Source organism: Panthera leo, chromosome B1 (genome assembly GCF_018350215.1).
Source record: "Panthera leo isolate Ple1 chromosome B1, P.leo_Ple1_pat1.1, whole genome shotgun sequence".
NCBI lineage: Eukaryota > Metazoa > Chordata > Mammalia > Carnivora > Felidae > Panthera > Panthera leo.
In genome coordinates this window covers 135406881-135428853 of record NC_056682.1, presented here as the reverse complement: position 1 = coordinate 135428853, position 21973 = coordinate 135406881, and the positions used below count along the sequence as shown (strand labels likewise).

Genomic DNA, 21973 nt, shown 5'->3' with positions numbered 1-21973 from the left:
AAAGAGAGAAATTTTAAACAAACTGGTCTATTTTTTAGGAAGATATTACAAATGCAATGAATGGAGAAAATATTCTCTCTCAAGATAAACCACACAAATGTAACTGTTTTCTCTGTTATCTGTGCTAATGCTTTAACTTTAAGCATTCAGGCAACTCTAGATGTATTTCAATATTCTCTTAGAGAAAGGAACTATTTTTGTTTCTATGCTTTGCGAAGGAAATCACAATTCAATTCAAACTGTGTTAGTACAAAAACGACAGTAACAAAAAAGTATATACACATCTAGGGGAGGGATAGTGATAGATAATGGAAAACTGAAATACTTTCTGTTTGCTAATAAAACGACGCTGGAACTCAAAACATCTTAGCTTCCAAAACACAGCATTCACTAATCACGGATGATGAGTGGCAGGGGGTAAAAAGTTAAGACTGAAATAACAGTTGGTGGGTGCTTAATCTTTGGCATTCTCACCTGAAAGAACTCGGGGATGACCCACATGATCACTACATCCTTTCAGGGCGGCTGTTCTACTCTCTAAGTTTTATGCTTTCCTGCTTCGCTAGCAGTGGTTACTTCAATCCATCCAAACAAACGCCAATCAGTATGGCTAACGATTATACAGAATGAATCGTAAAGGGAAAAAACCCAAAAACCACAGAATTCGCTTTGGGAGGAAAGGTGGTGCAGGGTGCAGAATTCTCCCGTGGCTGGGGTGGAATCTGCTGGGCATCTGTTCACTGCCACGGTCCCCGCCAGACTGGTAGGCGGGCGGTGCCTGCACTCTGGCCGCCAGCAGCCTCCCAACAGCCCAAGGCGCAAACTCCCCTCGGGGGCACCTCCTCAGCAGTGCTACCACATACCTGTCTACCCAAGTGCCATCTGCTGCTGCTGGCATTTCAGCCCGTCTTCCCTGCGCTGGCTATTGCCAGTGTGCCAGATGTCAAGGTCCACAGGAGAGACCCATCTAACACCCCACTTCTCCTTCTAGGATCACCTTTCACCTCCACTTCACTCCAGAGCCACAGGTTAGGCATGGTCCTTTTCTCTGTTCCACTCCTCCAGTTTTTATTGCCACTGTCTCCCCCGCCCCCCAGTTCACTCCTTTTCTCTCACTACATTTGCTTTTTTGGCCTACTTGTTATTCTCCAGTCCAGTGATTGATCCCTTTTCTCCCAGCCTGTCACTGGCCACCTGGTCTCACACTTCTTTCCCTACTCAACCTATACTCCTTGATATATCTCTCTCTTCAACGCCTTTTAACAGTATTTTTGACATCCTATCCTCCATATCCTCCTGCAGGAGCTGTCCTGCAAACCCGTGGCCTGTTAGGAATCTAGCGACCACTCTAGTTCAGGCGGCAAAGGCTACTTGAAAGAGGCAAAGACATTATGAATCCTCTGAGAAAGAGGTACTATCTCGTCCAGGCCAAGTGTTACTCTGCTAGTCATTCTCATCTCCTCTGGACCCTGCTTACATCGTGATTCCTTGTTCACCCCCAGCTGCCCCTTCTTCAGACAACCAGATTTTATGTTTCCTCATTTAAGTAACAACAATCCCTTTCCTTTCCTTTTTTTTTCACAGTAAAACTTGTTGAGTAAAACAACCAGATTTTATGTTTCCTCATTTAAGTAACAACAATCCCTTTCCTTTCCTTTTTTTTTCACAGTAAAACTTGTTGAGTAAAAACTAACCAAAAAAGGCAGCTTCAAAGGTCAACTTACTTCGCATCTCTGGCTCATAACTCAGTGAACTTGGTTTGTGGACCCTATATTGTTTTAGCAGTTTTTTGTCCCAGGCACCACAATTTAATGGACTTGCCAAACGTAAAAACTCCCTAAAGAAGAGAGAAAGAAAGCAGTTATTCCTTGATTGAGAACATTATGTAATTCACAAACCAAACACAAAATATGGGATTTGATGAAGTATAACAGACTAGTTAAAAATATAAAGCCAACCCAAACAATTATTATAAAATAATATATGTTAATTTTACATGTGAATTACCTACCACTGAAAAGAGAATAGAATATTGTAAAGGGTTAAAATATGAAATTTGGGGAACCTGTTCTTCTAAAATGTGATATGCAGAAATGTAACGAATTGTCTAGGAATTACACAAATAGGAGTCCTTCGTATCCAGTCATTTATAGCATCATGTAAAAGTGGGAAAAAGGTATTTCTCTGAAATTTCAACTCCTTATAGCAGAAAAAAATTAGGTCAGGTACCCTTTGCCAGTTTTTCATGTAGAGTATAATACACGATTATTTTATAACCTTACAGCTCATGGCTCATCAATAACGCAGGTATCTATATCTTCATGTGACATTTGGTTCTGAAAATTCATTCACTGTGAAAACGAGCATATCCACTAACTAGGCAGTATAAGTTATCTAATAAAATATTAGTATTAAGTATGAGATAAGATCTTTCTGTCTCATTCACTCTATTTTTAAAGCAGATTACCAAAAATAATCAGGGGGAAATCTCCATGCTCTTTTTAATACTTTAGGCCATCCGTAAGATGATGGACAAAGTGAGTAGGAATGGCCTCATTTATCTTGGTACAACGTTGCCTGATACAATACTATTTAGTAAATGGCTTTTTCTTAATCCACCGTTAGATTGGAGCCAGTTAAAAAACATAAATTACAAATAAAGTCCAACCATTTTTAAGAAAGTCCTTAAAAGCTTTATGAAAAAGGACTACTTTAACAGCAGAAAAAAATTATAAAGAGCTGCTTATATCTGAAAGTGACAAGATACAGGAGTTTATTTTTTTTTGTAAATAAGGAAAAGATAACTTATACTTTAAATCTTTTTGGCAAGGTAGTTTCAAAGAAAATATTTTTTTAAGGTGTTTTATCCCTAAAACACACAGTACTGCTTCTCTTGCATTAAAAAGATTTAAATATATGTATCTCTTGAATGGCTAAACTCTGTAAGGTGTATCTATACCACAGAATACTACTCAGCAATAAAAAGATTACTGAAACGTAACAATCTGGATGCATTTCTAAGGCATTATGGTAAGTGAAAACAGTCAATCTCAAAAGTTCATGTACCAAATGATTTCATTTACATAACATTCTCAAAGTGACAAACTTACCGAGATGGAGAACAGATTGGCAGTTTCCAGGGGTTAAGAATGGTCGGGGTTAGGGGAGTGGATATGATAATAAAGGAGTATCACTATAGAGATGTTTGTGATGCCTTGATTGTGTAGTGGGCATATAAACATGTGATAAATAATAAGACCCACAGCATACAAGGATACGTTGTAGCAACGTCAGTTTCTTAGTTTTCATGTATTATGGTTGTATGAGATGTAAACGCCGAAGAAACTGGGAACACAGAACCTCTCTAAATCTGTAAGTAATTTAAAATTAAAAAGTTCAAAAAGTATTTAAGAGAAGCTTTTAATTTTTTTTCAATGTTTGTTTCTTTTTGAGACACAAAGAGCATGAGGGGGGAGAGGGGCAGAGAGAGACGGAGACACAGATTCTGAAGCAGGCTCCAGGTTCTGAGCTGTCAATACTGGGCTTGAACTCACAGACCATGAGATCGTGACCTGAGCCAAAGTGGGAGGCTTAATTGACTGAGCCACCCAGGCGCCCCTCTTAAGAGACTTCTTACACATAAAAAGTTCTCAAATACAAAGTAGATGTAAGTCATAAAGACATGACTTTATTTTTATTTTTTATTTATTTATTAAAAAAAATTTTTTTTTTAACGTTTATTTATTTTTGAGACAGAGAGAGACAGAGCATGAACGGGGGAGGGGCAGAGAGAGAGGGAGACACAGAATCGGAAGCAGGCTCCAGGCTCTGAGCCATCAGCCCAGAGCCCAACGCGGGGCTCGAACTCACGGACCGCGAGATCGTGACCTGAGCTGAAGTCGGACGCTTAACCGACTGAGCCACCCAGGCGCCCCAAGACATGACTTTATTTTTAAAGGAGAGTTTGCTACATTCGAGTGGAAGAAATAACCACTCTCTATTTTCTAATAACTGGGCTTACCTAAGACCAATATTTTGAGCACTTTGCCCATTTTTATTGTTTTGGTTTTGCCCACTGATACTTGGATATATGTGTACCATAGCAAGAACTCTTGAGTACCAAGACTCTAGGAACTGCCATTACTACCTGTGGCTTGTTCAACGGCGAGAAAGAGGACACACTGACCTCAGCACCATGGGCTCCAGAGCCTGAGAAGCTAGTCGTTCAAACATCCGCTGGAGGGGCGGGTGCAGTGAGTGGTCCTCGTCTGCCAGGGCGGCACTGCACCGCTGCAGCAATCGGGCGTGAAGGCCAGCTTCACACATGACCTGCTGGTTTCTCTCTGTGTGCACCAGGGCTTGTAAGATATTTGCCACAGCAAGTTGAAGGTCCAGAGCATGCTGAAGTGAGAGAAATCCATGCCACCAGGGCATTCTTAGGAAGAAAGGTGACAGTTCTCTCCACATGAAGCACAACTTGTAATAGGAGGTCTCTACACATTTCAAATTCCCTTCAGATGAATTAAGAAGCTGATGCAGAGTGATCTAGCAATTCAAACAAGGCTAGGCAAACGTTTCCTATCCTCATTTCACCGGAAGCATACCCAGCTGGACTCCTCTCTCCTCCAAGTCTTTTGTAGTAAAAGACTATCTAATAGTATTTTAATTTTTATAGAAGTAGTGAATGTGAGGTCTTTTACTTCATGAGTAAACAACCAGTGTAAAAGAAAGCCTTAGAGGTTTTGTGACACTTTAAGCCTTAGAGGCCATACAACATTTTAGCATAATTAGTCACTGAAGCTCCCATTCACCCAAACTCTTGAGTGCTACAAGTCAAAACATAAATAGCCTCAAAATGGTATCTTCAATTGTTTTTTCTTTCTGTACGATTCATTAACAGTTTCCACTGATAAGCAGGACTTAGAAGGAGAAACAATTATTTTAGCACTAGAAGTAACCATCTTGGCTACATTTGTAGCAAATGAACTGTATTCTAAAACATATATACCTACCTCACAAGAAAGTTAAGACTCAAGTTGAACAATCCTATTTTTTCCTCTCTGACTTTAGTATGTGATACGGAACCATTCCTTATCACTCTGTCTTGGACCCCAATCCCTTGCTTACACAGTCATATTCACATCCTTTTACTCATTCGTTAAGATGGAAAGGAGCTAACATATCCACACTTACTTCTGGCTGTGTCACTGACCCAACAGAGGCCAGGAGGTCCAGCATAGCCAGCATGGCTCCGGGATGAATGATGACAGCATCAGAACTCTGGAAAGATGTAGTTGCCACATGTAGTTTCAGGTCAGCGACATTTTTAGGAGGGTAAACAGGGGGAGTTGAAACAGAATGATATGCATGCCTGTAAAAAAGAAAGAAGGGTAATTTAGCATTAAATTCAAATACATTCTCTGTTCCATTTCTTCATCTTTTGTTAACTTTATCCACTGATAAACAAAAACCTTTGTAATTCAAGACTGGGTTACAAAACACTTTAAGGATGGGATATGAAAAAGCAATATATTATCAATTCTTAGAGTTACATACAATTTAACCATCAATTCTTCTAGACTATGTCTTTACCACTTGTCACTGGGATTGTTTCATTAGGGAAGGGCACATGATGACCAAAGTTAACACTCCTCTCTGATAAGATTTGAAAGTGCTAAGAGAGTAAATCCTCAAAGCTCTCATCACACGGAAGTTTTTTTCCTTGTATTTATTTGAGATGATGGATGTTAACTAAACTTACTGTGGTAATCATTTTACAACATGGGGTGAGGCAAGTCATTGTGTTGTATACCTTAACTTATAACAGTGCTCTATGTCAATCACGTCTCAATAACACACACACACACACACACACACACACACAAAGAAGAATGACACCTGTATCAGAAGATACAACAAATAGGTGAAATCACAGTGATTCAAACTCTAGGAAAGGTGAAAGTTCTGATAAAATATGATGAGGGTATAAATTGAATGAAGTCAAATCCCTCACTAAGATTTTCTTTTGAAATTACCTATGTGTTTGTAACCTTTCCCTAAACTGTGGGCAACATAAGCAAGAACTAACAAGATCTGGGGCGCCTGAGTGGCTCCGTCGGTTAAGCAAACGACTTGAAAGCTCAGGTCTTGATTTTGCAGTTCATGGGTTCGAGCCCCACACTGGGCTCTGTGCTGACAGCTTGGAGTCAGAAGCCTGCTTCAGATTTTGTGTGTGTGTGTGTGTGTGTGTGTGTGTGTGTGTGTGTGTTTCTTTCTCTGCTCTTCCCCTGCTTACGCACTCTCAAAATTAAACATTAAAAAAAAAATTACCCACAGATGGTCACGTTAAGAAATAAAATGCCTTATTAAGAAAAAACAGGGGCGCCTGGATTGTCCAGTCGGTTGAGCATCCGACTTTGGCTCAGGTCATGATCTCGCAGTCCGTGAGTTCGAGCCCTGCGTCGGGCCCTGTGCTGACAGCTCGAAGCCTGAATCCTGCTTCTGATTCTGTGTCTCCCTCTCTCTCTGCCCCTCCCCCGCTCATGCTCTGTCTCTCTCACTCTCAAAAATGAATAAATGTTAAAAAATTTCTTTTTTAAAAAATGAGCTGACAACATCTATAACTGGGTCAAATTGAGTCAGGGATGGCTCAGAATCTTGGCCACCTGACAACATATATGTTAAGCATCAAGGAAGTTTTCCTTTAGCTTATTTGGAACTACGTTCACATTCTTTTGCATTAATTCACCCCTGAAAATATTCATCACAATTTTTAAAAAATTAGAAGGCATATTTTTACATAACAAGCTTCTATGAGATAGAAAGCCTAGCCATGTCCTGAACATTCCACGTTTCTTCTCATCAATGATCTCCACTTTCTATTTCATACTATTCTTCTACAATTCATGAGTTTTGCACATTTTGTATCCTGGCACTAGAAAACAGATGCTTGTGGCTTTAGCCTATGGGAGCTCTTTGTTCCAATGAATTGGTTTCAGCATAATTTGTCTATTGCTGAGCTCTGTCACTGGGAGCAGTGCAGTTTCAGCGCTCTGGCACAAGAGCAGCTTGGGAAACAGATGCTTTAAGTCAGTGATTTTGTAGCAAAGATCTGGCATTGCCGTGGCTGGTTTTTTTTTTTTTTTTTTTTTTTTTTAAAGTACCATTCTCTTTTTAACAGAGATTCCAGGAAAGTATTCAGCTCTACTTATATAAAAAAAACACACGGGCTCTCCTAGTTTATTTAAAGTCAGCATGTCCTCCACCCACTCATTTTTTTCAACTGCTTTTTTTTTGTTTTGCCGTTTTTGTTATTTAATTTCTAAACTTACTAGGATAGATTTCTAAATGTTTATTACCAATAGCTATCCTCTTCCTATGTTGCTTCTTTTATTCTGTGAAATATTATGATCCCATCTAGAAAAAAAGATGATAGTGTAGTAGGAATTCTGAACTATTAAGAAATTTCATAAAAGCTGTTTATCATTACACATAATTTGAAGAAAAACCAAATTCTAGTTGTATACTTTAGTCACAGTCCTTCCAAAATTATTTCTGAGTTGCCAGATTTAATGTAGATTGAATTTAAATTATGGGTATACCCAGGAAGGAGGCTTTGTGCCTTCAGAAAACAAACTCTTTATTAATTAATATATACCCATTATACCAGTACCTTTAAAATAAGTTTATTTATTTGGGGGAGAGGAGAAAGAGAGAGAGAGAGAGAGAGAGAGAGAGAGCGCGCGCGCGCGCGCATGCGCGTGTGGGCACAAGCAGGGGACAAGTAGAGACAGGGAGATAGAGAATCCCAAGCAGACTCTGTGCTGTCAGTGCAAATTCCAACATGGGGCTCGATCTCACAGATGGTGAGATCACGCATGACCCGAGCCAACATCAAGAGTTGGATGCTCAATTGATTGAGCCATCCAGACACCCCACAGTAGTATGCCTTTTAATCTTATATAAGATAACAATACTCTGATATAAAAATTGCATTCATTCTTCTCAAACTGGGAAAATACTGTAAACACTGCTAAATCTAAAACATGGTATTTATTAAGTAAAATTAGGCCTATTTTAACAGGCATTATATAATATTATTAATACTTATTTAGCGACTTAGGTATCACCACAGGTATTATCATTTTTAAAATTTAGACATGCTAGTAAGTTTATTAAACGGATAATCTCAAGCAAGACCTACTCATTTACAAACGTAGGCTAAAACAACATTTCAAAATTTAGTTAATTTTTATGCTGCCATTACTTTTAAAACTTAGAAAAATTGCTACTTAATATTTCAATCTAAATTTTCATATATATTTAAAATTTACCTACCTCTTTGGGGAATATATTCTTGAATATTTAAATTCTGAATATGCTTTGCCTTAATTACCATCAAGTGTGTATAGACACTGAGTAACAGATACCATGTTTGAATAATAACTAGTACTCGCCACCTTTTTCTCCCCTGCAGATATATTATAGAAAACCTTGGTTTTTATTTTGTATTTTGTTTTCGTCTCCTTCCTCTAACTGTGATTAAATATCGTTCAGCTATAATTCTGTTCCATTATTCTTTCTGAATAATGAATACTAATGAAAAATGTTATGAGTTTTGGTTTTCTAAATACTATAAGGTTTCTTAGGCATTCCCCCCCCCACCAATTCTTAAAAAAAAGAGAAGAATCTCCAGCATTTTACATACCAGACAAGAATCACAAACTCAAAACTTCCTTCGTGTCTGAATATTCCAATAAGCCATAAAAACTAATACGTTGTTGGTTTCTCCCTTGGCCAATAAAAACAACATATTTTGCCACAAGAAGAAATGCCATGAGCTGATGTAATTTGTTGAGATGTTCTAGAGATATTCTAATTTCAAAAGTTACCATATCTGCATGTGAAAATAAAAGCACTGTTTTATTAGCTCATGATTCTTATCACTGAGCAAAATCTATGTAACCTGACCAGAATGGCAACCTGAAAATGTCAACACTGACCTTACTATTAGCATGAACAATATTGGGAACTTCCTTGGGGTAAAGCCAACCTGAGAGCCTAATTAGCATTCCCACAGAAAAGATTCAGTTAAACAGGACTGTGGATTCAGTGAAGGTTTCCCCCAAGTCAAAGATATGGCATCCTCACATGCAGCTGTGTTGCAAATGATGACAAAATATTCTTGATCTAAGCTCTTAAATAACTCTCTATGATATGGAATAAAATTTCCCTTTGTCAAATTATCATTTAAATAAAACAGTTCTGATGAATTTCCTTTCATGTGTTGCTTTAATCTATGAATTTCTATTGAAAGTATTTTATAGTTTTTGGTTAATACTAAAAAATGGTTAAATGTTTTTAAACACAGCAATTTTTATACCTTTACCCTTCAGGGAATCATAAATGTGACTTTTAAGAATGAAAACTATTTAGTAATTAAAACTATTTTTCTAATATCCAATATGTGGGATAGTGAGCACACGTGAATCTTCAAACACTAAGAATACCTTTTACTGCCTTCATTTTAGCAACAGAAGATACTGTATCAACTCAAATTGATTTTATGGTTTCTTGCATTAAAAAAAATGTTCTTAGAACGACAAAAAAGGAATAGTTTTAAAATAGAAATACACTGAACAACACTAAATTTGTTTAAGACTATTCTGAACTCTTCTATGATTTACTGTCAGAAAATGAGCTGTAAGCTTCAGTGCAAACATAAGAGAAAAAGGAAAATACAAGTCCATATATCTGATGAATATTACTACTGAAATATATTGAAATACAGGATCTGTAATAAATACTTTTAATACAAAAAATCCACTAACATTCGAGTTTCAAATCCTGAATAATAGAGATAAAATTAATCAATAACATAGCTGAACCTCAGTATTCATTTTTAGAAAGCTACAATGGAAGAATATTAATACAAGACCAAAAGACTTGTACTTGGTTATGAGAAAAACTGGGGAAGGAAGGGTATTGGTTTCAACTGCACAGACTATGATCATTTTAAATATAGGTTGCAAATGGAATCTTAAATGGATCTTAATTGTACTCTTGTCAACCAACTGCTGGTTCTTTATATTCATAAGCTTTATATACAAGGAAGACTAGATCAGCTTAGAAACAGATATACACAGAACCAATGAAAGCAACAGCTAGGTAAGTTTTTTTATTCGTTTTTTCCAAAGGCTGGCCATGACAAGTCTCCACAACAGTATCACATTTCAACTGGTTGAACCTGATTAAGAAAACACACATTTCCTTGCCAGTGCTGTGATGTTCATTTTAGAGTAATGGTAAAAACTGAAGAATGCTTCCTAGCACCTTTAAAGTAAAAAGAAAAAGTACTCTACGTAAAGAAGCACTAAGTCCTCATTTCTAAATTAATTTTGATAAAAGATACACTGCTCTCAAGGCAAAATGTATATTTCACTCTAAATATTAGAGTCAAATGACAAAATTCTAAATGTCCCTCATATCCTCATGGCATTAACACATTTTGTGCTCATAAATATACTGAGAAGTTGACAATTCTAAAACCTAAAAAAATCTGAAAGCCAAAAAATTTTTGTACAAAGCACAATCACCACATTTACACATAATTAAGCACAGGGAAGAAAAAAAACACACAAATAAAGATTGACTTCCATTATAAGATCAGTACCTTTTCCTGGACAAAGCTGGTGTACCCCAAGGAGAGGGGAGAGAAGACTCACTTGTCAGGCAAGGAGGGATCTGTTCTGCACGACTACAGACAACAAAACAGACAGGGTGGTTTAGAGAGGTTAGAAGAGAACACCAGGTTGGCAGTTGGTTAGTTTCACAAGAAATACCAGTAAAAGTTTAATAAGGAACACCCTCCATACTCAGCAGGAACAAGAAACAAGACTACAACACATGCACTGAGGGAAACAGAAAAGCATGCTTAAGGCAGATGCTTATCCATTAATGTTACACTTAACACATTTGTTAAACAGAGTGTCATAAGGCCTGCTTTTCACAAAGTAAACTAAAACTGAGGTACACTAACTAGGATGAGTAGAAAAGGGGAAAGAGGTTGAATCTACAAATACAAATCTCAATTTCAAACAGCTTATTCCTTGAATACTACACCATACTATGTTTCTTTTTAACAATATATATGCATTTTTAAAAAGTAAAAAACCGGAAAACAGTGTTTCTTACATTACTTGTATTTTCTTATCTGAAGAGTAAGGTCTAAGAAATATTGTCAAGAAGCAAGAAACATCTCTCAGTAGATATTTCAAAGTAGATACTTCACAGTAAATGATATAAAACCTATTAGAAGCTATCCACATAGAGTTACTTGCTTTACATATGGGGCCAATATAGAAAACATTTCAGTTATCTCATGAAATAAAACTATGTTAACTTTAAAAGTGATAATGCGTGGGACAAATCAGCACCATGACCACTCTCACATTATCTTCAAGCTGAGAACGCTTTAATCACTGAAAATAACTAATTTAAGTAAAGTGGTACTCCTATGATCCACCTTAGAACCCTGGAACTCCCTCATTGTAGATATTATCACAATATATTGTAGTTGTTTATTTATGTGTCTGTGTTTTAGCTAAAGGACGGCCACGTCTAAAGGAGTCTTGTGCTTGAACTCTCAAAATAACATCGTGTGGAGCAGTTGTTCGTAAAGTACTTTTTAATGAACGAATAAGTAAAGAAATCTGATAGACTCTTGAACTATCATCGTCTCTTATGGAACTATATTCTTTTTCAAGGATCATGAAATATTGAGAGTGATTATGAATGCTGAAAATACATTCTCCGTCTGGAAATACATATAATCATAACCACTGTCTCCTGCTGATAACTAATATCTTTAAGTCCGGATATACCTAATGTTGAGAACAGAGGAGAAAGAGAACAATAGTAAATACCAGCATTAAAGTAAACTTTATAGAAACTTACTTTAAGTACATCAAGAGCTAACTGACCCTAGATTTACAAATAATACACAAATGTTCATGCTGAAAACCTTAACATCAGAGCAACAGTAATATTCGCAAATAAGTGATAAACAAGCAAATAAAAGATTCATTTTCATTTCCTTTCAAGTTAACTTATAATTCAAGCCTTAATGCTGAAGTCACACAGAGCATCCCCTTTAATTCAGAGCAGAGCAAAGCCATACCTGTCAAAAGAATCTGTAGCTACTTTGTAGAGATAAATAAAGAGTTTACTGCAGTGCCGTAAAGTGGGTGACACTGTGTCCATCGAGATTACATCTTCCTCCAAAAGTCTTTGAAATGGCTGTGTGTTTGAGGGGAAGACATTCATGGGGCTTATTTTTCTTAGGTCTGAGAAGCAGCCAAGAAATCGAACAGCATCTGCCAACTTCTCATACTGAATCTCTGTTTTGAAGAAATGAGAGTTGGCTGGCTCATAGCGCATTGCTGCAGTCAATGTGCAAAACACAGTGTGGAGAAGTTCAAACACTTGATTCTGGTTCACTTTCTCCCAGCCATTCTTGGGTGGTGAGCTCAAAGACCTTTCCATGGCAACAAGCAAGGATGTAATGTACACAAATCCTCCAACTTTCCTAAAAACTGTTCTTGAACGATGGCTTTCTCGAAGGACTGATAGGAGGGCCTACAAGGGATAAAAAAACAAAACCCCTTATAATTCAAATTAAAGCAAAATACATGAATGTCAAAAGGGAACATGATTTCTATGAACATACAATAGTAATGTTTTTGTCATTTCCCATTAACCAGCCCTATAATGCATGTCAAACATTTTACTAATTAAAAAATACCATTTTACACAAAAATAGACATATAGATCAATGGAACAAAATAGAGAACTTAGAAACAAACCCACACTTATATGGTCAATTAATCTACGACAAAGGAGGCAAAAATATACAATAGGGAAAATAAACAGTCTCGTCAACAAATGGTGCCAGGAAAACTGGACAGCAAACTGCAAAAGAATGAAAGTGTACCACTTTCTTACACTGTACACAAAAATAAACTCAAAATAGATTAAAGACCTACTTTTGAGATCTGAGACCATAAAACCAAAACAAAAAACAAACAAAAAAAATAAACCACAGGCAGTGATTTCTCTGACATCAGCTGTATAAACATTTTTCTAGACATGTCTGCTAAGGCAAGGGAAACAAAAAGTAAAAATTAAACTATAGGGACCATATCAAAATAAAAAGCTTTTGCACAGCAAAAGAAACCATCAACAAAACAAAAAAGACAACCTACTGAACGGGAAAAGATATTTGCAAATGATTATCTGATAAGGGGTTAATATCCAAAATATATAAAGAACTAAACAACACCAAACCAAAAAATGCAATGTAAAAACGGGCAGAAGACATAAACAGACATTTTTCCAAAGAAGACACACAGATGGCAAACAGACACACGAAAAGATGCTCAACATCACTAATCATCAGAGGAGAGCCAAGATGGCAGAACAGCATGGAAGTTTTTTTGCATCTCTCATTGCTGAAATGCAGCCAGATCAATGCTAAACCATCCTGCACATCTGGAAAAGTGATCTGAGGATTCACACAACAATCTGCACAACCTGAACCAAAGAACTCGGCAGGTACACAGCGCGGAGAGGTGAACTGGGAGAGAGAAAAGCCGAGGAGGGCAGGGAGCTGTTTCCTGCTTCCGGAGAGAGGTCGGAGATGGGGAAGAGTATGGGAAAAGCACCTCCCCTCCAAAGCAGCTGGAGAGAAAGTGGAAAGTGGAAAGTGGAAACAGCTTCAGGGACTGAACAAAAAAAGGGAGAAAGGAGAGGGTTTAAATTCCATCAAGACTTTATAAACAGGAGGAGTGCAGAGTCTGAGGCTCCAAAGCTTGATACCCGGTGGTGCTCTAGTGAGAAGGGCAAATCCCTAAGAGCAGAGAGCGAGGTCCGAGGGGTCCACGGGCCACAAGGGGAGTGGTGGTTCCTCTGCGGGGAGGACATTTGGTAGAGGCTGTGCGGCCACCCCACAGGCAAAGGTACCAGCAGGCCCCGGAGAAAAACCACATTCGCTGGTGTTGGAACAAGGACGTTAAGGGGGAAGCCTGGTGCTAGATGTGTGTTGTCATTTTCCATAAACCCTGAAATGCTGCTGCTACAAGATTGCACAAACTTTTTCTGAGGCGGATTGGCACCGAGCCAACAGTCTCTGGGCACTGGCAGAAGCACAATCTTGTAAATGTTCCTGGAGTCGGGCCACACTCGCCCATTGCTCAGCAAGACCCTCCTCCAGAGAATCTGAGTGGGTCAAAGCCGCAATTCCTCAGAGGAGAGGGGTTGGAGGGGGAGCCAACATGGCAGAGAAGTAGGGGGATCCGAAGGTCCCCTGTCTCTCAAACAAAGCCGTCTTGAGGCCAAAGGACTTCGAACCCCAAGAGTCTGGGAAGAAGAGGCAGAGTTGCTTCCAGGGACCCACCGGGACAACCTGACAGGCCATAGGTGGAGCACTTCAAGGATCAGACAGCATAACCACAGTGGAGGCGGTACTTGCCTACATCATACCATGCCCCTTGGCGCCTGGTAACTACATATCTACTAGAGTGGGATTAACGCTGATGAACCAGATAGCCCTTGCTCCAGACAAGCTCTGTTGCATTGCCTGGTTTAATTCTTGGACAATTCTTACTATATAGATACATTCATCCTTTTCTTCTTACTTCTTCCCTCCTCTAGTCTGGTTACTCTGCTTATTGGTCTGTTTAAGCAGACATATTTAATCCATTCTCTTGATACATGTTCTATACCTCCTTCCTTATTTTCCTTTCTCTCTCTCTAGATTAAGGCTATAGTTTCTATGCCTGGTCAATTTTTATTTTTTCTTTTTCCCCACCCTGTTGTTTCTCTCTTTGTATGGGATAATGCCTCTTCCATCAGCAATGCCTCCACCCTGTTGTCTACTGGTAGCTGGCGTTTCTGGCTTTTTGTTTTTGGGTTTTTTGTGTTTGTGTGTTTTCGTTTTCTGTTTGTTTTTTGTTTATTTGTCTGTTTGTTTTCCTTTCCAGGGCTACTTCGACAATCAAAGTACACCTGGTGGAGGGTCCAAAACATCACTACGAGTAGGGAAATAAAGTAACCAAACTCACAATAACAGACAGTAAGTAACTCCAAAAAACACCTCCTGAAGGGCCAGGCCCTAGACAGTGTACGGCCCCTCTTTAATGTAGTAGTGCTTGCAGAAGCAGGGCACATAATAAGCTTTTAAGACACATAAGGGACAGAAAACTAGCCAAAATGATGAAATGGAAGAATTCTCAAAAGAAATTCCAGGAAGAAATGACAGCTAAAAAACTGATCAAAACAAATAGAAACAGTATAACTGAATAAGAATTTAGAAAAAATAGTCATAAGATTAATTGCTGGGCTAGAAAAAAGCATACAAAGACAGAAGAGAATCTATTGCTGCAGAGATCAAGGAACTGAAAAATAGTCGTGAATTAAAAAGTGCTGTAAATGGGGTGTAAAATAAACTGGAGGCAGTGACAGTGAGAATTGAACAGGCAGAGGGGAGAATAGGTGAATTAGAAGATAAAATTATGGAAAAAGAGGAAGCTGAGAAAAAGAGAGATAAAAAAATTCTGTATCACAATGGGAGAATTAGAGAACTAAGTGATTCCATGAAATGCAACAATATCTGTATCATAGGAGTTCCAGAAGAAGAAGAAGAGAGAGAAAAGGGGCTGAAAGTGTGCTTGAACAAATCATAGCTGAAAACTTCCCTGATCTGGGGAAGGAACAGACAATGAAATCCAGGAAGCACAGAGAACTCCCTTCAGAGGTAACTTGAATCGATCTTCTGCATGATGTTATCATAGTGAAACTGGCAAAATACAAGGATAGAGAGAGAATTCTGAAAGCAGCTAGGGATAAATGGGCCTTAACATACAAGGGTAGACACATAAGGATAGCAGCAGACCTATCTACTAAAACTTGGCAGGCCAAAAAGGAGGACCAGGAAACTTTCAATGTGATGAACAGGAAAAATATGCAGCCAAGAATCCTTTATCCAGTAAACTTGTCATTCAGAATAGAATGAGATATAAAGGTTTTCCCAAACAAACAAAAACTGAAGGAATTCATCACCACTAAACCATCCCTACAAGAGATTCTAAGGGGGATCCTGTGAGACAAAGTACCAGAGACATTGCTACAAGCATGAAACCTACAGACAACACAATGACTCTAAATCCGTATCTCTCAGTAATAACACTGAATGTAAATGGTAAATGTAAAGTTCCAATCAAAAGACACAGGGTATTAAAATGGATAAAAAAACAAAATCCATCTATTTGCTGTCTACAAGAGATCCATTTTAAAACTGAGGATACCTTCAGATTGAAAGTGAGGGGATGGAGAACCATCTATCATGCTACCGGAGGTCAAAAGAAAGCTGGAGTAGCCATACTTATATCAGACAAACTAGATTTTAAACTAATTTTACACTAGATTTTAAAATAATTATGGGGTCTATCCATCAAGAAGTGCCAACCAACACTTATAAATGTCTATGCACCGAATTCGGCAGCACCCAAATATATAAAACAATCAATCACAAACATAAGCAGTCTTATTGGTAAGAATGTGGTAATTGCAGGGGACTTTAATACTCCACTTACAACAACGGACAGATCATCTAGACAGAAAATCAATAAAGAAACAATGGCCCTGAATGATACACTGGACCAGATGAACTTGACAGATATATTTAGAACTTTCCATTCTAAAGCAGAATATACATTCTCCTTGAGTGCACATGGAACATTCTCCAAGATAGATCACATACTGGGTCACAAAACCTCAATAAATATATAAGAACTGATATCATACTATGCACACTTAAGGATCACAGTGCTATGAAACTTGAAATCCAACACAGGAAAAAGTTTGGAAAACCTTCAAATGCATGAAGGTTAAAGAACATCTTACTAAAGAACAAATGGGTCAACCAGGCAATTAAGGAAGAAATTAAAAAATATATGGAAACAATTGAAAATGAAAACACAACAATCCAAACCCTTTGGGATGCAGCAAAAGCAGTCCTAAGAGGAAAATACATTGCAATCCAGGCCTACCTCAAGAAAAAGAAAAATTCCAAATACAAAATCTAATGGAACACCTAAAGGAACTAGAAGAACAACAAATGCCAAACTCAGCAGAAAAAGAGAAATAATAAAGAGCAGAAAAAAAACAATATAGAATCCAAACAAATAGTAGAACAGATCAATGAAACCAAGAGTTGGTTTTTTTGGAAAAATAAACAAAATTGATAAACCCCCAGCCAGACTTCTCAAAAAGAGAGAGGACACAAATAGATAAAATCACAAATGAAAATGGATTTATCACAACCAATCCCTCAGAAATACAAGCAATTATCATAGAATACTATGAAAAATTATATGCTAACAAACTGGACAACCTGGAAGAAATGGACAATTTCCTAGACACCCACATACTACCAAAACTCAAACGGGAAGAAATAGAAAATTTGAATAGATCCATAACTCGTAAAGAAATTGCATCAGTTATCAAAAATGTCCCAACAAATAAGAGCCCTGGACCAGATGGTTTCCCTGGGGAATTCAACAGATATTTAAAGCAGAATTAATACCTATCCCTTTTCAAGCTGTTCCAAAAAAACGGAAGGAAAACTTCCAGATTCATTCTATGAAGCCAGCATTACCTTGATTCCCAAACCAGAAAGAGACCCCACTAAAAGGAGAATTACAGGCCAATATTCCTGATGAACATGGATGCAAAAATTCTCAACGAGATATTAACAAATCGAATTCAACAGCATATAACAAGAACTATTCACCATGATCAAGTGGGATTCATTCCTGGATTGCAGGGCTGGCTCAATATTAGCAAATCAATCACTGTGATACATCACATTAATAAAAGAAAGGAAAAGAACCATATGATCCTCTCAATAGATGGAGAAAAAGCATCTGACAAAATATAGCATCCTTTCCTAATAAAAACCATTAAGAAAGTTGGGATAGAAGGACATACCTAAACATCATAAAAGCCATACATGAAAAGCCCACAGCTAATATCATTCTCAATGGGGAAGAACTGAGAGCTTTCCCCCTGAGATCAGGAACATGACAGGGATGTCCACTCTCACCACTGTTGTTTAACATAGGGTTGGAAGACCTAGCATCAGCAATCAGACAACAAAATAAAATAAAAGGCATCAAAATTGGCAAAGAAGAAGTCAAACTTTGACTTTTTGCAGACGACATGATACTCTACATGGAAAATCCGAAAGACTCCACCAAAAGACTGCTAGAACTGATACATGAATTCAGCAAAGTCGCAGGGTACAAAATCAATGTACAGGAATCAGTTGCATTTTTATACCAATAATGAAGCAACAGAAAGAGAATTAATGACACTGATCCCATTTACAATTGTACCAAGAACCATAAAATAAAGGAATAAACCTAACCAAAGATGTAGAAGATCTGCATGCTGAAAATTATAGAAAGCTTATGAAGGAAACTGAAGAAGACACAAAGAAATGGAAAAACATTCCATGCTCATGGATTAAAATGTCAATAGTACACAAAGCAATCTACACATTCAGTCCAATCCCAATCAAAAATTGCACTGGCATTCTTCTCAAAGCTAGAACAAACCATCCTTAAAATTTGTATGGAACCACAAAAGACCCTGAACAGCCAAAGTAATATTGAAGAAGAAAACCAAAGTGGGAGGCATCACAATCCCAGACTTTAGCCTCTACTACAAAGCTGTAATCATCAAGGCAGTATGGTATTGGCACAAAAACAGACACATGGACCAATGGAATAGAACAGAGAAACCAGAATTAGACCCACAAATGTATGGCCAACTAATCTTTGACAAAGCAGGAAAGAGTATCCGATGGAAAAAAGACAGTCTCTTTAACAAATGGTGCTGGGAGAACTGGACAGCAACATGCAGAACAATGAAACTAGACCACTTTCTTACACCGTACACAAAAATAAACTCTAAATGGGTGAAAGACCTGAATGTGAGACAAGAAATCATCAAAACCCTAGAGGAGAAAGCAGGTAACAACCTCTTTGACCTCAGCTGCAGCAATTTTTTGCTATACACATCTACAAAGGCAAGGAACTAAAAGCAAGAATGATCTCATCATTGGGACCTTATCAAAATTAAAAGCTTCTGTACTGCAAGGAACCAATCAACAAAACTAAAAGGCAACCGATGGAATGGGAAAAGATATTTGCAAATGATATATCGGATTAAGGGCTGGTATCCAAAATCTAAAAAGAACTTACCAAACTCCACACCCAAAAAACAAATAATCCAGTGAAGAAATGGGTAAAAGACATGAACAGACACTTTTCTAAAGAAGACACCCAGATAGCCAACAGGCACATGAAAAGATGCTCAATGTCATTCATCATCAGGGAAACAGAAATCAAAGCCATAGTGAGATACCACCTCACACCAGTCAGAGTGGCTAAAATGAACAACTCAGGAAACTACAGATGCTGGCGAGGACGTGGAGAGATGGGAACCCTCTTGCATTGTTGGTGAGAATGCAAACTGCTGCAGCTGCTCTGGAAAACAGTGTGGAGATGCCTCAAATAATTAAAAATAGAACTACCCTATGACCCAGCAATAACACTACTAGGAATTTATCCAAGGGATACAGGGGTGCTGATGCATAGGGGCACATGTACCCCAATGTTTATAGCAGCACTTGCCACAATAGCCACCTTATGGAAAGAGCCTAAATGTCCTTCAACTGATGAATGGATAAGGAAGATGTGGTTTATATATACAATGGAATACTGCTTGGCAATGAGAAAGAACAAAATCATACCATTTGCAGCAATGTGGATGGAACTGGAAGGTATTATACTGAGTGAAATAAATCAGTCAGAGAAGGACAGATATCATATGTTTTCATTCTTATGTGGATCTTGAGAAACTTAACAGAATAACATGGGGGAAGGGAAGGGGAAAACAAACAGTTACACAGAGGGAGGGAGGCAAACCACAAGAGACTCTTAAATACAGAAACAAACTGAGGGTGGACAGGGCGTGGGGGAGAGGGAAAACGGGTGATGGGCATTGAGGAGGGCACTTGTTGGGATGAGCACTGGGTATTGTATGTAAGCCAATTCACTAATCATCAGGTAAATGCAAATCAAAACAACAAAATATTATCTCATACCTGTCAGAATGGCTAAAATAAAGAACACAAGAAATAACAAGTGTTGGTGAGGATGTAAAGAAAAGGGAAGACTCATGTGCTGTTGCTGGGAATACAAACTGGTGTAGCCACTGTGGAGAATAGCATGGAGGTTGCTTAAAAAATTAAAAACAGAAATACCATATGATCCAGTAACTCCATTACTGGGTATTTACAAAAAGAAAATAAAAACACTAATTCGAAAAGATGTATGTACCCTTGTGTTTACCACAGCATTATTTACAACAGCCAACATATGGGAGCAACCCAAGTGTCCATCAATAGTTGAATGGATAAATAAGATGTGGTGTGTATATATGTAATGGAATATTAGTCATAAAAAAGAAGATCTTTCATTTGCAACAACATGAATGGATCTAAAGGGTATAACGCTAAGTGAAATAAGTTAGAGAAAGACAAATACCATAATTCATGGAATTTAAGAAAGCAAGCAAACAAACAAGAAAAAAAAAGACACAACAAAAAGAGACTCAAATAGAATAAACTGGTAGTTGCCAGAGGGGAGGTGGGGGGGGGGGGAGGGATGGGTGAAACGGGTGAAAAGAATTAAGACTACACTTATAGTGATGAGCACTGAGTAATGTATAGAATTGTTGAATCATTATATTGTACACCTGAAACTAATTTAACACTGTGTATTAATTACACTACAATTAAGAGATGTATTAAAGGCAAGAGATACTTTTAGGAAACACTGTCACATATTTCTTTTGATAGAATAAGGCTACATCCAAATCCTGATGGAAAAGTTTTCCTATGTCTTTGATGGATAATGATGTCAGTAAATTCAGTGATATTTACAAAGTAATTGTATTAAATAAATAAAATACACATTCTAGTATAATTTTACACAATCACGAACATTTATAACTGTGTATGTATGCAAACTGATTTATTCTAGAAAGGATCAGAAATCAGGGCAGCCAAGACCGGAAGTATTTCAACTCATATAAAGTGACTATATCCTGATACTTTGGAAAGAGGAGTCACTTCAAAGGGCTTATTAGACAGACTCTCCTGCAAAGTGAATTAGAGTCTGATAGCTGAAAGCATGCTCTTGCCCAGAATAGCTCTAAGTACTGTGAAATAAAACCTGAAGGTCAAACAAGTAAAACAATCTTTTAGAACTATTTTTCTCTGAACTGCCACACTTTTTAACTTAGTTTAATATTAAAAATAACACATTATAAAACTGCCTAACATTTTGTTATGTACAAGACACTTCTTTCAGTTGTGTACTATCTTATTTAAACCTCTCCATAATGCTGTGTGCTAGGCACTATTACTATCCAGTTAAAATTTGGTTCAACACGGTTAAATAACTTGCCAAAAATTTTACAACTTACACAATGGCAATGAGGGGATATAAACCCAGGTGCAATGATGCCCCTACTCGTGCACCTAACCATGCCACTTACTGCCTCAAACAACAATCTGAAATCTGTGCTGACACGTGGGCTCCTTTTCACTCTGTTTCAGCCGCTGGAACACCATGGATATTTAATACTACCTAACACGCAGTTTACAACCTTTCCAATCATTATTCTTGAAGAGGTCATTTTATTAAAATGTTTCCCATTTCTAATGGTATTTGAAGAAGAGAAATGGTAAATATTAATACATATAATTACCCTTTCAAAATATACTACAGAAATTATATGTAACTATGCCTTAATTATTTTAAAATATACAACCTGTATATATAAA

General features: G+C 37.6%; 1 protein-coding gene across 7 annotated transcripts in view; it reads right to left on the bottom strand.

Annotated features, from left to right (window-relative positions):
• Positions 1-21973, bottom strand: part of WDFY3 (WD repeat and FYVE domain containing 3) — a 276427-nt gene that overhangs the window by 107103 nt on the left and 147351 nt on the right. For 6 of the 7 annotated variants that reach the window (XM_042936004.1, XM_042936003.1, XM_042936001.1 and 3 more), the window contains 5 exons: positions 12179-12636; positions 10673-10756; positions 5194-5371; positions 4187-4401; positions 1725-1837 (listed from right to left, as the gene is read on the bottom strand). In XM_042936004.1, coding sequence (XP_042791938.1) covers positions 1725-1837; positions 4187-4401; positions 5194-5371; positions 10673-10756; positions 12179-12636 — 1048 coding nt within the window. The remainder of the gene's footprint in view (positions 1-1724; positions 1838-4186; positions 4402-5193; positions 5372-10672; positions 10757-12178; positions 12637-21973) is intronic. The other variant, XM_042936002.1, reaches the window with a different exon arrangement.